The sequence below is a fragment of the Musa acuminata genome, chromosome BXJ3-9, assembly GCF_036884655.1.
Source record: "Musa acuminata AAA Group cultivar baxijiao chromosome BXJ3-9, Cavendish_Baxijiao_AAA, whole genome shotgun sequence".
In the NCBI taxonomy this organism is placed as follows: domain Eukaryota; kingdom Viridiplantae; phylum Streptophyta; class Magnoliopsida; order Zingiberales; family Musaceae; genus Musa; species Musa acuminata.
Genome location: NC_088357.1, coordinates 8,989,365 through 9,004,539, shown reverse-complemented (window position 1 = coordinate 9,004,539; position 15,175 = coordinate 8,989,365). Strand labels below are relative to the sequence as shown.

General features: G+C 43.6%; 3 protein-coding genes and 1 long non-coding RNA gene across 5 annotated transcripts; 3 read left to right on the top strand and 1 right to left on the bottom strand.

The window, feature by feature from the left end:
• Positions 1 to 314: 314 nt before the first annotated feature.
• Positions 315 to 734, top strand: LOC103998130 (B-box domain protein 30-like). Its single transcript, XM_009419525.3, has one exon. The coding sequence runs from the start codon at positions 315 to 317 to the stop codon at positions 732 to 734; it is 420 nt and encodes a 139-aa protein (XP_009417800.2).
• A 579-nt stretch (positions 735 to 1,313) lies between these two features.
• Positions 1,314 to 4,442, top strand: LOC103997886 (GATA transcription factor 17). The gene is made up of 7 exons (XM_009419217.3): positions 1,314 to 1,920; positions 2,013 to 2,099; positions 2,190 to 2,302; positions 2,785 to 2,913; positions 3,224 to 3,329; positions 3,957 to 4,028; positions 4,200 to 4,442. The coding sequence occupies exons 1-7, from the start codon at positions 1,483 to 1,485 to the stop codon at positions 4,272 to 4,274; spliced, it is 1,020 nt and encodes a 339-aa protein (XP_009417492.2). The 5' UTR covers positions 1,314 to 1,482; the 3' UTR covers positions 4,275 to 4,442.
• Positions 4,443 to 9,305: 4,863 nt separating this feature from the next.
• LOC135649383 (uncharacterized) lies at positions 9,306 to 12,423 on the bottom strand. Of its 2 annotated transcripts, none has more exons than XR_010501247.1 (3): positions 12,015 to 12,153; positions 11,701 to 11,874; positions 9,306 to 9,794 (listed from the first exon to the last, which is right to left on the bottom strand). It is a non-coding gene; the product is annotated as an uncharacterized LOC135649383 (long non-coding RNA). The 2 variants fall into 2 exon arrangements; XR_010501248.1 differs by lacking the exon at positions 9,306 to 9,794 and adding an exon at positions 12,339 to 12,423 and having other exon boundaries at positions 11,742 to 11,874; positions 12,015 to 12,219.
• On the top strand, positions 10,258 to 13,852 carry LOC135649382 (protein SMAX1-LIKE 4-like). Its single transcript, XM_065167669.1, has 2 exons — positions 10,258 to 11,801; positions 12,027 to 13,852. The coding sequence occupies exons 1-2, from the start codon at positions 10,564 to 10,566 to the stop codon at positions 13,774 to 13,776; spliced, it is 2,988 nt and encodes a 995-aa protein (XP_065023741.1). The 5' UTR covers positions 10,258 to 10,563; the 3' UTR covers positions 13,777 to 13,852.
• The last annotated feature ends 1,323 nt before the right edge of the window (positions 13,853 to 15,175 follow it).

The window sequence follows — 15,175 nt, the reverse complement described above, 5'->3', positions numbered from 1 at the left end:
TCACAGCAATCACAAAGCATCATAAGGTTATAAATAATATTAGTGACCTAACTATTTGGGTTCGATCTTTTCTCATTATTAGACTTTGGACTGTTCCTTTTCATGGCAGTAGTTACTTTTAACTACATAAACGTCGTCTTCTTCCGTTACCGTTCCGTTTCAAACTGTCCGGATTCCTTCCGTAATCTTCGCCCCCGTTTGCGCGCTCTCTCTCAATATAATATGGCACGAATCTCGTTCTCTTCCATCTGCTGTGCGACTTCTTCCTTCTCTTCTCTCACGTCACAGCCATGCTGCCGGCCTTTACGGGATCGATGGCTTCTACGGCCGTAGAGGCGAAGCCGGGAGCCGCATGCGAACTCTGCGGCGGCGGCGCCGCCGTCCACTGCGAGGCGGACGCGGCGTCCCTGTGCTGGGCATGCGACGCCAGCGTCCACAGCGCCAACTTCCTCGTCGCTCGCCACCTCCGCCGGATCGTTTGCGCCTGTTGCCAGTCCCTGGACGACGACCGGGTCATCTCTGGCGCCTCGTCCCCCTCGGTCCGTTCGATCTGCCGCTCCTGCGGCCCCGACGCACCCGAGCTGTCCTCCTCCGCGTCGTCGCCGCTGGAGTCCTGCGTCTCCACCGCCGACTCCAAGGCGGGGCCGGAGGAGGAGATGGAAGGGGCCGCCACCTCGAGGGTCGAAGGCCGCGGGGGGCGGGGGTGGGCGCGAAGGCGAAGGTCGCGTCGGTAACCTGCAGCAGGTGCGGCTCGCTCGTTCGCCCCGGAGTGTCGTCGCGTCGAGGTGGCAGTGCACGTGCGGGGCGCGCCTGAGGACGTAACGTGATCTGACCATGTGCAGATGGCATCCCATTGCACGTGTGGAGCGTGTCGCGTTGGTTTTATTTCGACTAGTTTTTTTGGGCCTGTTTAAAAAAATATACGATAATTATTCATTTTGACTGTACTGCTTAATTACTTGTAGCTTATCGTGTCTTTGGTTGCAGGTTATATAGTGTTATTTTTATCCTTTTTTAATTATTATTATTATTAATTAATTTTCTTGATTTAAATAAAATTGTTTTTTAATAAAGCTAAATGATTAGGCATCGAATCATTATTTTTCTATTTAATAAAATTTTTATAAACTTGCTTTAACTTGCTGAAATCGATCAAATGCCTATATAACGTAAATAGCATGCGAACGTTGGGCCGGAAGTGTTGGCCCATTAAGCCCATTTTAGGTGGATATCGGACCGCAAGTAATCTTCGACGACCGTATGTTTCATATTCTACGGCCCTGATTTGATTGAAATCCGTCGAGGACCCTTTCGTACGTCCCGTATCAGGTAATCCTCGCTTGGTTCTCATCTCCGTGCCCCAAATCCTTAGGGTTTTTGTCCCCTCCCCTCTCTCAGATTGAACGAGAAATCAGGTGTTCTTCCATTCGGTTAGTCATGCATGGCCTTTGATGGAATCCGATCTGAGCCTGTTCGTTTTCCATGTTACTGCTCCCGGTGGAACCGACCAATCCCAAAGATCATGTAGATGATGGAACTTTTCGCGGTGATCTTGTTTTTGATCCCGGCTTACGGCGAGAGGAAAGAGGAATGAGTGGGAAACCCGGCCAGACGGCCGAATTGAGGACGGCTGGCTTCGGCCGGCAGCCAGGCGTCGCCGAGGGCCATATGATCGCGGAGGCCGACGCCAGGGCGATGCAGACGTACGGGAACGACAGGGACAATAATGGCGGTGGCGACGGTGTGGATGAAGATTTCGACGGTGCTGTCGAAGGGGAGGGGATGGAGGGCGACGCACTACCCGATCATGGAGGTTTGGGGGATCCACACGCGGTGGTCGTGCCTCCGGTCACCAGCAATCAGCTCACCCTGTCGTTCCAAGGAGAGGTCTACGTGTTCGATTCCGTCTCTCCTGAAAAGGTTATATTTTGCGTGCTATTTCTGTTTACTCGTGAAATAACAGCGTCTGGTGCTCTTCTCTTTGGATGGTAATAGACTTGGTTTTCCTATAGGTTCAAGCCGTGCTTTTGTTATTGGGAGGGCGTGAAATTGCAACTAACCCAGCTTCGATTGTGTCAGCTTCCAATCCACTGAATAAGGTACTTGTTAGGCTACAGGATCTTTAATGGGATAGTGGATGGATTTGGGAGGTGCTTAACTTTGCAGCTTCATCTTTTGGTGCTTTACAGCGCTTGAATTTCCCTCACAGAGTTGCTTCACTTATGAGGTTTCGAGAGAAGCGGAAAGAGCGGAATTTTGACAAGAAGATACGGTATGCTGTTCGGAAAGAAGTTGCTCTCAGGTAAGAGATAAATTTCCTGTCAAATTTTTCTGCAATCATTTTGCATTAGTTTTCTCAATACTTTAACAGGTGGTGTACTCTCTGAGTTGTATTTGAGATTATAGATGAGGATTTCGGCAACAAAAGTTCTATAGATTATCAGTAGCTCTTGTCGGACTTTTAGTAATGTGGAAATCTAAAAGGTTCTTGCCAATAAATGACAACTATAAGGATGCAACGTGTGCTGTCTTACCATCAAAGTTTGGTGTTTGGTTCGTGGCTGCAAAGTTCTTGGAATAAGAGGTGGAAGCATGGTGCAGTTCATATCATTTCTTAGATGTTGTATGCTGTGAATGGTGGTTCCCGGTGCATTATAGATACTGCACAACTTTTGTGTTTTTTTTAACATTAACTTCATGATTTTGGATTTTTGACTATTGTATTTGCTACATGTACTTTGGAACATATGCCTTATTCATGACTATTGATCTACACATTTACAGGATGCAGCGGAATAGAGGTCAGTTCACATCATCAAAATCAAAGCCTGAGGATGCAACTTCGTCTGTTACTAATTGTGAGGGAATCCAGCGGTGGGGTTCGATCGAAGGTCGACCACCATCAGCAGCTGTGTATGTTTCTCTAACTTTTTTTTTTTGGTGGCTGTTTAGAAATTCATAAGTAAAAATCTTTTGGTAGGACAAGTTGCAACTCTTGAGTTTAGCCGTCGATTTATAGGCTCCGTAATATATTCATGTATCCATCAGCATGTTGGAAGATAATTTGTAAAAGAAAAGATTTGTTATTTAACATATATCAGAATGTTGGGATACCTTTTGCAATGATCCTGAACAATGAATTCTTGTCTTAGGTTCTAACATAGACATAACACTATTTTGATGCTTAGGCTTTCAATAATGTCATTTCCTTGAAAACTTTCAGTTGCCATCACTGTGGCATCAGCTCGAAATCTACTCCAATGATGCGCCGCGGACCTGAAGGACCAAGGACTCTATGTAATGCTTGTGGACTTATGTGGGCAAACAAGGTATTATTCCTTATGTAGATCAATTTGCTGCAGAACGTTGTATTTCTTCATATGTTTTTTAGTACTTATATGTTGACTTTTATACAGTTGGATTCTTGTCTAGGAACTTTTATTTTTTGGTTTCCTTGTAGACTTGCTATCTTTGCATGTAAGATATTTTCCACGTTGCATATTTTTTCCCAGCATTCAAGTGTTAACATGTCATGCCATGAAATTGCTGGCATGGCACTTGAGGCTCATGTTACGCTGTTGAACGCGCTGTGAGTGCTCGACTGTGGCATACTGTACCTGTACAGCTAATGCCTGCCAGTTAGTTCCACACCATGCTAGTGCATTGAACGAAACAACACATTCGTAAGCCTTGGCTCTGCTGTCGTGAGAATGACATGGTGAGAGATGAATTATATACTATGGTGTGTTGTGCATTTTGGATTGATGTTTTTTCATGTAAATACTGATATCCATGTTAATTTGAAGGCTAGAACACAATCCTTGAGTTTTCCTCTATGTTCTCTGGAAGTATGCATAACATACTGGAGCATCTATATGGAACTCCAAAGAATTGTCACTTGTCATCTATTAACTTGTTTATTTTAATTATCTTCTATGGCTTCACGGGTCCTGCAGGGTACATTGAGGGACTTGTCAAAAAATCCATCTTTGCTTACACACAATGGGCCTTCAGAAGGAAATGAAGTGGTAGGTCATTTTCTGCTAAGGCGCTTTCCTTTCAGAAATTAAAAAAAGTCAAAATAGACTTTAGCTGTTTCTGTATGTCTCTTCAAATGCCGTCACAGTGCTCCGCAAGATGCATCGTGTGTTTCTCATACGAAGTAGTGATTCTCATCACTACTTTTTGTTTCTCCCCAGAATGGAGCCTCTGCACCTGTAGCTGAGCATCAGCCTCCTAATACTGCCAATGACCGCGACACAGCATCATCATGAGGGGTATCCTGGTTGGAAGGAAAGATAATTTTGAGGAGGGAAATCTGTACTTTTATATTTATGATCTTAGAAACCACCATATATTTGCCTGTATTATATCTTCTCATGTTGTCTATCTTGTGTTGATGATCAAGGACTATTTGACATTGTTATGAGCCCTTTCTACCATCTGCCCTCTGTTAAATCTTGCATCCAATCTTTTTACAAGCAATGCTTTTGTTTCTGTAAAAGAAAATAGAATGAATTTGATAGAGTGATTGCCAATTAATAATAAGGGGCATGAGTGTGGTTGTTTATCAGTTGATCTTTTACTCTTGAAATTTAAGATTATTGCTCTTATTAAGCAAACGATCAGAAGCAACACAGTGGTTTTGTTTTTTGATTCTGCATTTAGAAACTCTTGACAAGTTTCGATTCCTTGTGCTAGAAATCTGTTTCAAGTCTCCCAAGGAACATGTTACCAGCTTAAAACATGATGATAAATTAAACTATTCTGACTACTACTATTGCATCCAACTACTACTCATTCACGTCAGATGTGTGAACAAGTGTTTTAATGCTGCTCGATAATTGACGGTTGATGTTTCTGTTAGCCCGATTTGGTCATGAATGAGCCATGTGTGTGGAGCATCGGAGTCTCGAAGATGATAGCTTCTGTGTTTGTTTGCTCACCCAACGATCGATCTAAAAGAAGACCAAACCCCCGGGTGGAAGGGGCCCTGTCGAGTCCCTCCCAACGTTTTAGGACCGAAGTGGGAAGAAGAATTCACAATGAACAGATGCTTCATAAAATGTCGGATCTAAGAGAATATTTTAGGGTATAAGCTAAATATTTTCTTTTTACCACTGTTACTTGGGTTGGGTGATCGCCAATCGAACTTTTCTCTCCCATCATTTGTCCTCCCCACGACTTCGTCGTCCTCCCGTTCAAAACTAAGAACGTGGCTTGGTCGAGAGGTCACTCGAGGCTCCGGTAGCTTCTGTGTCTCGGACATTTTGTGTTGTCCTGAATGAGGGGTGCCTTAGGCGCGCAATTAATATGCTTAGCTGCGCGTCTTGGATGTATTTTCATGCATATTTTTCATGCTTGAGGAGGGCGTCTTGAGTCTTACGGGAGGGGGCATTGATAAGACAATAGCTCATAAGTCCGTCAGATCACTCTTATCCTTATGAGCTTTGAAAAGATAAAATTTTGTAGATACGTTCATTGTTCAAAATGGATAATTCTTCGTAAGCCCATCGTACTAATGGCGACAAAATCTGACTTATCAGATTGGCACTAGAACGAGAGCTTTCCATTGAAATTTTACTCTTCATCTAGCATCAAAATATTATTGCACAAGGTGGCGAGATCCTACATAAGGGTCAACGTCGAAGGAGATGTCCCGACTTGATCCCTCTGATACTTAAATTAGTAGCATAAAAAAATAAAGAGGGTTTAGTAAAACTCATGAGTACGTAAAACCCGCTTGTTCTTGTTTGGCTTGGGGGCTTGGCTTTTATATATGAATGGTTAGTAGCGTGAAGTCGATGATAAATTATGGTGCTCCTTACCCAATCTGGGATATCATTAATAGTGACGACTAACGGGCACATCCTTTAAAAGATGGCATCAGGTTAGGACAATTATAATGATGTATTTTGCCTATACTCTATGTCCGGGGCTAGCAGGGGATAGTTCCTTGCGTCATTCGTTCGAAGGAAAAGCTAGAAATATGTACATTAATCTTCTCCGACTTGTAGATCTACTGAAACCTAATCCACTGGATTAATCCCACGCGCAAAGGAACAAAGCCAGTGAACCGATCAAGAAAGGCAAGAAGAAAAAGAAAGAGTAAAGGAAGACAAAGATAAAAGGCATGACAACATGATCTTAGACTCGGACCCAAAGACCGTAATGAGTACACAAACCCTTGATAGGAGTGATGGGTTTCATGCTGACAAAGAGAATCCATGAAATTGAGCTTCAAAAGGAGTGCCCCAACTCGAGAGAGAGAGAGAGAGAGAGAGAGAGAGAGAGAGAGAGAGAGAGAGAGAAATCAGCAGCAGCAGCACGCGCAATCCTTCAATGGCCCTCCCAAGAATCCAAGAGGTTTCATCCTCTTGGCATTTTGCCACATTTCTTAGTATCCTAAGCCGATTTGTCCCCTCCCAAGCCTTTCATCAATCAAGCTACATTCTGCTTGTTTCCATTCCAAGCACATCTCAGTGTGCATCCACCTCAGTCCCATATCTCTTTTCCCCATCGCTCTCCACCCCGACTCTCTTGTCCTGTGCAGTGACACCGCCCTCTGTGCTTCTCAAGGGAGCAGAGCTACAAGACATTCCTTCTCTCATTCCCCTTCGTCTCTCCCCCACTTTGCGGAGACTCCGAGGGAGAGGACATGACTGCGCTCTGCTTTATCCTGACTTATGTCCCTCTCTTCCATGACACATAATTTTCATATCATACGATTAAATTCTCTTCTGTCTTCTTCTGAATGCTTACTGGATCATGCGTTCAGCCATCTTTTATCATGAATGTACACAGTATCATGGGAGATCAATTGCATCAATCTCTCTTCCTTACAAGGAGGTCACATTGCCCGATGGTCCGTCCTCTCACAGTCGGCAGGCTCATCTGATTCCACTTTTTGGTACCTGATCACTCTCATTTCAGCTCAAGATCACTTCCAAGGTTCTGCAAATGCTGCAGCATGCACCTTGTGGACCACCATGTCAGCTCGAGTGCTGCAGCATCAACCATTTGAGCTCCCAAGCTGCATGCACCTCTCACCAAACACACATAGGCCACTAATCATCAAGAAACAGGCATGTTTTAGACTCTTCATCGAGGAATCACAGTGACCATTAATACCAATCACTAAATCGATTACTACGTTCTCACCGATGGTGGTTTCAGCCAAGAAAGGGTAACGAGCGGTTCCTGTTTTGTGTGAGAAAGAGGGGAGAGAGGGGCAAGTCTGCCTCATGCTGCGAGACAGAAAAGAAAGGCAGCTGCAATATTTTAATGTTTCCTTTGGGGCCTTCTCTTTCTCTTTCTCGTTCTTTCTTGGAGGCATGCTATAACCCATGCACTACCCCTCTCTTGCTCCACTTTATCCATGTGTACCATCCTCTTCCTCTCTCTCTCTCTCTTAGAGGTACAGCTTGCTTTCTCATGCTGTCCCAGCAAAGATTTCGAGTCAGTGATCAGCACGGTACCAATCATATGAGAGCTTATGCTTTACCATGGAATCTTTACGTTTTTGTGCATGCCATCTTGTGCTTTGTTTATGTGCATGAATTACGTAGAGCAAAACATATAAGAAAAGCTAAAAATAATACATTCATGTTCCTCTTGAATCAGAAAGAGAAGAAGAGAGAGAGTGATCAGAAACTCATTTAGAAAAGGAAAAACTAGTTGTGAGTCTGTGTGATTTCACTGGTTCAAAAGGTTGGGGAATGGATGGATATATGCTTTGCTTTATGTTCCATGATGTCAGTAGAGATGTGCACTTTTTAAAGCCTGCAGATGCTTGTAAGTTTCATTCGATTGCTTTTGTCATCGCCTCGATTAATCCTATTCCTTTCCGAACATGCGAGAAAAGTTACAGCTTCCCAAAGTTTCACCCTTTCACGTAAATGCTCGACTCCTGAGGCCACAAAGGAGTCCTTTTTCTCGTGTGTCGGCACACCCACTTGATTTGCTAACTGGCTTTATGGGAGAAATGGCACACCCAAGAAAACATTCACTCACACTTCCATCTAATGATATGATATCATCCGACATAGTTTAAGAAGTACTTCCATTTGTTGAGACAATACTTGCACTGTGAAAGGCCTGAGATGAAGCAACACACACCGTTGTTTCAGGCAAATGATGAGGTCGAGATGTGTTGCATGATCACCTGAGATGTCAGAATGAGATGATCAATGAGGAACTTGTCGAATATGGTAATCTCACAGAAAAGATAGATAGAGGCTTGCTCATCTATGTTACATTTAGTGCTAGCAGATATACATGCATACCCTGCCAAAATGAAGCAACGTATCTTCCTCTGCGTGTTATCGCGAGAGGGAGAGGGAAAAGAAGGGATGGGGGACGGCGCTTTCACGGATACCAAAGCGGTCTGAGCTCAAAAAGACTGGTCAAAAAGGCAACGCCATGAGAAGGAGGAAAAGAATGCGTTCGCAGATCGAAAGCGTATCCGCGTATTGCAATCACTTCACGCGCGTCCATCTCCTGCGCAGTACCATCGTCGACTTTTCCTTCGCCTCGGAAAACCTAATGAATGCTGCTGCACTAAACACACATATATGCTCGCCAGTTGTTTCCCCGGCAGCTGATCCCCATCATGGCTCGACGTTCTTATCCCTGCCTGCTTTTGGCACACCTGCATGCAGAGCGAGGAAGAGCTTTGGCAATGAGGGGAGGCGAGGTGGTACATTCACTGTTTGAATAGCAGATCACTGCATGTCGTCACCAATAAACTGTCGACCAGGTGTACTTCTGCTTTTGTTCTTGTATCATTACGGAGTTCGAATTGGAGTCAGTGGCGAACATAAGAAGAAGCATGTCACGTATTAGCTAATATCATGAGTCTATGGTTCAAGTACATGAGGTTAATCTTGGAAGAAGCTTGTCGAGAGAACATATTAGATGTCCGGCGACAAGAAAAGATGCTTGGTCGTGGAACTTAGAAAGAAATGGTACTTCTCATTGACTAGTTTCAGCTGACATTTGGAGATCAGACCTAATAACTCTCTCTCTCTCTCTCTAGTGTTAGTGGCCTCAAAATGTGAGTTGAAGCCAGAATCTACTAATTGTTAGCATATCTTCCTAAAATCGAATTGTTTATATAGGTTTCAGATAGGGAGTAGCATTGTCAAGGTGGCTTTCTTGATACCTCCAAAATGGCAATGTGAAGAACAATTTGATATTTCCAAAGAATCAGTCTGTAATTCCATAGTTCATCAGGTTTTTTTGCTATATACCAAAAAATAAGAATCCTTGTCTTTCTTTGATATGAAAAAGATAAATGCTGCTTATATGATTTGGGGAATTGATGCATGATTAAAACAGCAGCAGCAGCAGAAGAAGGGAACATGAAGCACTTGTTATTCTTTGGAGATCACATGAACTTTTTAGAGGTCACAGGAAGGGCTTGTGCTGATGCCATGCAAGAGTTGCAGACATGAACTCGTGCTTTTTGGGTACTTGAATCCAAGGACCATTAACACTGATTCATGAGGATTGCTGCAAGGGGATCTCTTCCTTTTCCTTTCTTTTGAGACGAGGAGATATCACACTGTAGCTTGCACCAAAGATAAAAAGAAAAAGTGAGACGATGCTTGCATAAAAGTTGTGTATGCTCTGCTGCTTTGATCACATCTTCCATTCTTTCTTCTCATTTTCTTCCTCCTCTTCTCTGCTTTCTCTCATTTCCATTCCTTCGTCTGTCACTCAAAAGAGTTTATACGTTAAAAGGAGGGAAGGGTGGTGGGTCCTCCTGTTGCTGCCTTTCTGAAAGCATATGCCTGTGAAGGAAAAGATAGCTTAGATTAGGTTTAGCAGTATGCAAGTTCAGATAAACTATTAGTGAGACGTGAAACTATTTCCATTGTTGTGATCATTAAGCTTCCAGTGTGTGGCATATGCATCATTAACACTGATTAAACATGAAATAGACATGGTGATGATGCAAAAAATATATATGAATAGGTTCTTTTGGTGGTCTTGGATTAGTGATGATGGACAGAGATGATGTATGTGGATTGAGGTGTTGCATGAAGCAATCATGGTGTTTGCCTCCTGTATATTTGCCTTGCGTTGGCACAAACGTTACCAAAGCAAACGAATGGGATTAGGCCAAAAAAGGTACAGAATGTGAAAGCGAGCAATCCTTGAATGGGAAATCCAAAAGCAACAGTGCCACAATCACAACAGCAAAAAGCCAGAGAGAGAGAGAGAGAGAGAGAGAGAGAGAGAGAGAGAGAGAGAGAGAGTTTCGCTATATAAATCTCATTCCGCTTAGTTCTCCTACCTTCTTCTGCTAGCAACTCAACTCTAATATCCACAAAGTAGTAGTAGTAGTAGAAGGAGAAGAAGAGAAAGAGAGAGCAAGCATTGCATCTCCAGTTCTAGCTTCCACTGAACCACGGAGAGAGAAACGCTGGGGTTGGTTTAGGTGAGAGAGAAGAAAAACAAGGGCACCGAGAAGTAGAGGAAGGCAGGCTGTGTTCGAAGTGCAAGGAAGAGGTAAGAAAACATTGGGGCGGTGGGGGGGTTGGTGTGGGGAGCTAAGTAATGCGAACAGGAGCTTGCACACTGCAACAGGCCCTCACCGCGGAGGCGGCCTCGGTCCTCAAGCACTCCCTCGGCTTGGCCAGGCGGAGAGGCCATGCCCAGGTCACCCCTCTGCATGTCGCTGCCACGCTTCTGAGCTCCTCTTCTTCTGCCTCCTCCAGTCTCCTCAGAAGAGCTTGCCTCAGGTCCCACCCGCACCATCCCGCCTCCCACCCCCTCCGCTGCAGAGCGCTTGAGCTCTGCCTCAATGTGGCCCTCAACAGGCTCCCCACCGCTCCTCCCCCGCCCTCCTCCGGCCTCTCCAATGCTCTCATTGCAGCCCTCAAGAGAGCGCAGGCCCACCAGAGGAGGGGCTGCGTTGAGCTCCAACAGCAACAGCAGCAGCCTCTCTTGGCCATCAAGGTGGAGCTGGAGCAACTCATCATCTCCATCTTGGACGACCCGAGTGTGAGCAGGGTGATGAGGGAAGCTGGCTTCTCCAGTACCTGTGTTAAGAACAACTTGGAGGAGGAGAGCTCCGTTTTGGGCCAGTCCACTCCGTTCTTGCTCGAGCCACACAAAGATATCATCGGCCATGGAAGTAGCTTCTGGAAGAGCCCATTGTATAAGCTGTCTTCTCAGCAAAGCCCACCGGTTCCAGCTCAGTCCTCCCAAAAGGAGGATTTGAGCGCGGTAATGGAGGTGATGCTGAGAAAACAAGGGCGGAGGACCAACACTGTAGTGGTGGGGGACTCGGTTGCCATGACAGAGGGGGTTGTAACTGAGCTCATGGCGAAGGTGGAGAGAGGAGATGTCCCCGATGAGCTCAAGTCTGCTGAAATCATAAAACTTCACCTCTCCTACGTTCACCTCAGGCTCATGAAGAAGAGTGATGTCGACCTGGAGATCTCTGACCTCAGGAAAAAGATTAGTTCCATGGCATCAGATGAAGTAGGTAGGAATGTCATCATTTATGCAGGGAATTTGAGATGGGCAGTTGATGAGGAAACAAAGGATGGATGTGGATTTAGGCCAGTGGAGCACATGGTTGCAGAGCTGGGAAGGTTGCTCTGTGAGTTCAGGAGCAGCATCAGCCATGTCGGAGGGACCGTGAACAACAAGGTGTGGTTGCTGGCTACTGCAAGCTATAGCACATACCTGAGGTGCCAGATGAGGCAGCCATCTCTTGAGAAGCAGTGGGCCCTTCAAGCTGTGGTGGTTCCATCAGGTGGGCTTGCATTGAGCCTCCAAGCTCCCAGGTGAGACCACCAACACAAAGCCTCATGTCTTTCTCAATGCTACGATGCTTTCCTGTGCTCCAGCTCTTGTTTCCTAACAAAGAATGTGCAGTGGTCTGAGCATCAACATTGCCTTAATTATTAAGCAAAAATACAATGATGCAGAGAAAAAAATGTACAAGTATCAGATGGTATTCAAATCATTTAGCTCTAATCTAGTTCTATTTCTTTTACCTTGTTCTGCAGTGGCCCAGACTCAAGGTCTACTAAAGTCAGGGAGTATCCACTTCAACTTCTTGGTTCAGAGGTTTTTAGCTCCAAGGATGGTGAGAAGCTCATGTGTTGTGATGAATGCACCGCCCATTTCGAGAAAGAAGCTTTGGTTCTCAAGTCAGAGGCCAAAGACACCAACTTTGGCTCAGTACAATTGCCATCCTGGCTGCAAAGACAGAGACCAGACAAGCACCACCAGAGCAAGATCAATGTCATTTGTAAAGGAAATGCCTTGCTGGAATTGAAAAGGAAATGGAACAGTCTGTGCCAAAGTCTCCATCACACTAGACAACGTCAAAGCCATTTGTATCCCCCCTTCTTCAGTCAGAGTTCCACTGGCAAGTACAACACCTGCTCTTCATCGTATCCATGGTGGTCTAGCAGCAACCAGAGCAAGATCATGATGCAACCATATTCTCTGTCTTTCTCTGAGGCCACTGCAGAACTTGATGGTGGTTCCCCCTTCAACTCCGTCGATCTGAGAAATGGAATGCGAAGCTGGCAGCAAAAGGATGAACCAAAGCCAAGGCCTTCTGCAGTCAGCTTGAATTCTCTCAGAAAGCCAGGAAATCAGGATGTTGGAATCACTCTGTCTCTGTGCAGTGCTGCAGTCTCAGATTCGGCGACATCGAACGAGCAGGAAGAAGCAATGGCAGGCCGACGAGAATTAACCCAGAAGTTGCAAGACAACATGCCTTGGCAATCCGAGATCATCCCTGCGATTGTGGAAGCACTGAGCGAATGCAGAACATGCGAAAACAAGGCCCTTCGCCTGCTGTTATGCGGTAGTGATGGCATTTCCAAGAGGAGACTGGCGCGAGTGATGCTCGAGCATTTTGGTGGATCCTCGCACAAGCTAATACACGTCAACATGAGGAAAGGGGCGAGCCAAACCAGCTCATGTGGAGAGATCCTCGGAGAAGCCTTTGAGAAGGATTCCAAGTTTGTGGTTCTCATTGAGGACATCGATCAAGCAGATACCGGGTTCCTCAGATCTCTCGCAGATGTCCTAAAGGCGGGAGCTTTTGAGAATTCATCCGGAGAAGAAGTGTGCTTGGCTGATTCAATCTTTGTCATGACCACATCACATTCGGCCGACTGCAAAGACATCGGCGGGGGATCCAACGGTGTGATCAAGATGATGTTGCGGGCCGAAGGACGCTCGACCAAGAGCGATCTCAAAAGGAAGCCCGAAACCGAGTTGCAGGACGAATCAAAGAGACCTCGAATAAGGGATCGCGGCATTGACCTGAACCTACTTGCTGAGGAGGAGGAGGAAGACAGGGGGTGGTGCTGCAGCGACAGCAAGGAGGATGAAGACGTCCCGAGCGACCTAACCAGCGAGACCGACGGTGGGATGCCGACCCCTCTTCCACCTCAGCTGATCGACCTAATGACTGCTCAGTTCACCCTGGAGAGGCCGAGCCTCGCGTCGGAGAATATCGCTTCGAAGCTCCGCCGGGCATTCGACGAGGCGAGGAGCGGCGACGAGGGGACGGGGCAGCTGTCGATCGATGGGGCGGCGGTGGAGGAGCTGATGGCGGCCGCTGGTTCCTTCTCGGAGAGCTTCTTTGAGAGGTGGGTGAGGGAGGTATTCCAAGCCTCCTTGAGGACGGTCGAAAAGGGCGGGAATGTGAGACTGAGTGTGGAGGGTAAAGAGGGAAATGTGGTGGAGTTTGGGTTCATGGGCTCGGTTCTGCCGGGGACGATAGCTGTAGAATGAAGCACGCATTTGTCCTCCCTCGCGGTGTATTGTATGTATATTGGAATGACCAACATGCCGCTTTGTAGCTTTTTTTTCTTTTCTTTTTTATTTTACCTTAATGATATATATATATATAATAATAATAATATTATTTTTTTAGAAAATATTTATATTTTTGATGTTTCTCAATGGATACCCTAATTTTAATTTTTCAAGTAGTACTCTTAATTTAAAAAAATACCCAAACTATTTCTATTTTGTTTTTGCATGTTAGAGTTGTTTGGCTATCGCAATAAAAACATTACAAGGTATTTATAATAATTAAAAAAATGACATTACCTGAATAAAAATTAAAATTTAGTTTATAATAGTGTTTTGACTATCACAATAAAGATACCATAAAATATATATGAAATTCTATAAATGATCCAAATGAACTCCTAGCCTTAACCAAACTAATTCTATGTTTAAAAATATAATATTCTAATGATTTACGAGTAATGACAATCAAAGAGACATAATATTACTTATAATATTTTTTGGTAGTATTTATAATATTTTTAATATCTGAATAAACTATCATAAATATTATAAAAACTATACATAAGTCAAATAAAAATATTATATTAGTTTAAAACTAGTAAAAAAAAGCAAAAAAAATTGATGAAAAAAATTTAAGTATTTTTCAAATTTCGAACAAAGTTGGAAAAAAAGTAAAAGGGAGTAATCCATTGAGAAATACCCAAAATATGAATATTTTTTTAAAAAAATCACTTAGAATATATATATATATGACCATTTACCTAAAAAAAATTCTAATAATTAATTTTTACTAGATAATACTAGACCTATCAAATTAGAATCAGAACCGAATTGATTTCAAATGATTTTTCATTTGAATTATTAGTTCCAATTGTTAAAAAAAAATAAAATTATTCCATCAAGATTCAATCTTTCTTATATTTTTTTAATTTTTAATCGATTTGGAATCCAATCAATCAATTTTAGTTTTAATTTGTAAAAGCAAAGAATCAAACCATAGGACTTCGATTTTGATTCAGTTCAAAACCATCAAATTATTAACCTAATTCCATTATGATTCTGTGTTGATTTAATGGTTCTGTGTTGATTTACCTAAGAAATAATATTTTCATAAATAAATAAATAAATAAATATACCCATAATCATTTAGGTTTTATTGGGTTATTTTTTTCTTCTCCTTTTCCTCCAATCTTATTTATTTATTTATTTATTTATTTGATTACCTTCACTCTTATTTTTATTTATTTATTTAAAAAATAATAGAAAGATGAAGAGAAAAGGAAAGAAGAGAAAGAGACACAATATAGAAAAATATTCTTAATAAAGAAACACCTTATGATAAATAATTACAAGATGCTTCGGAAGATTAATTAAT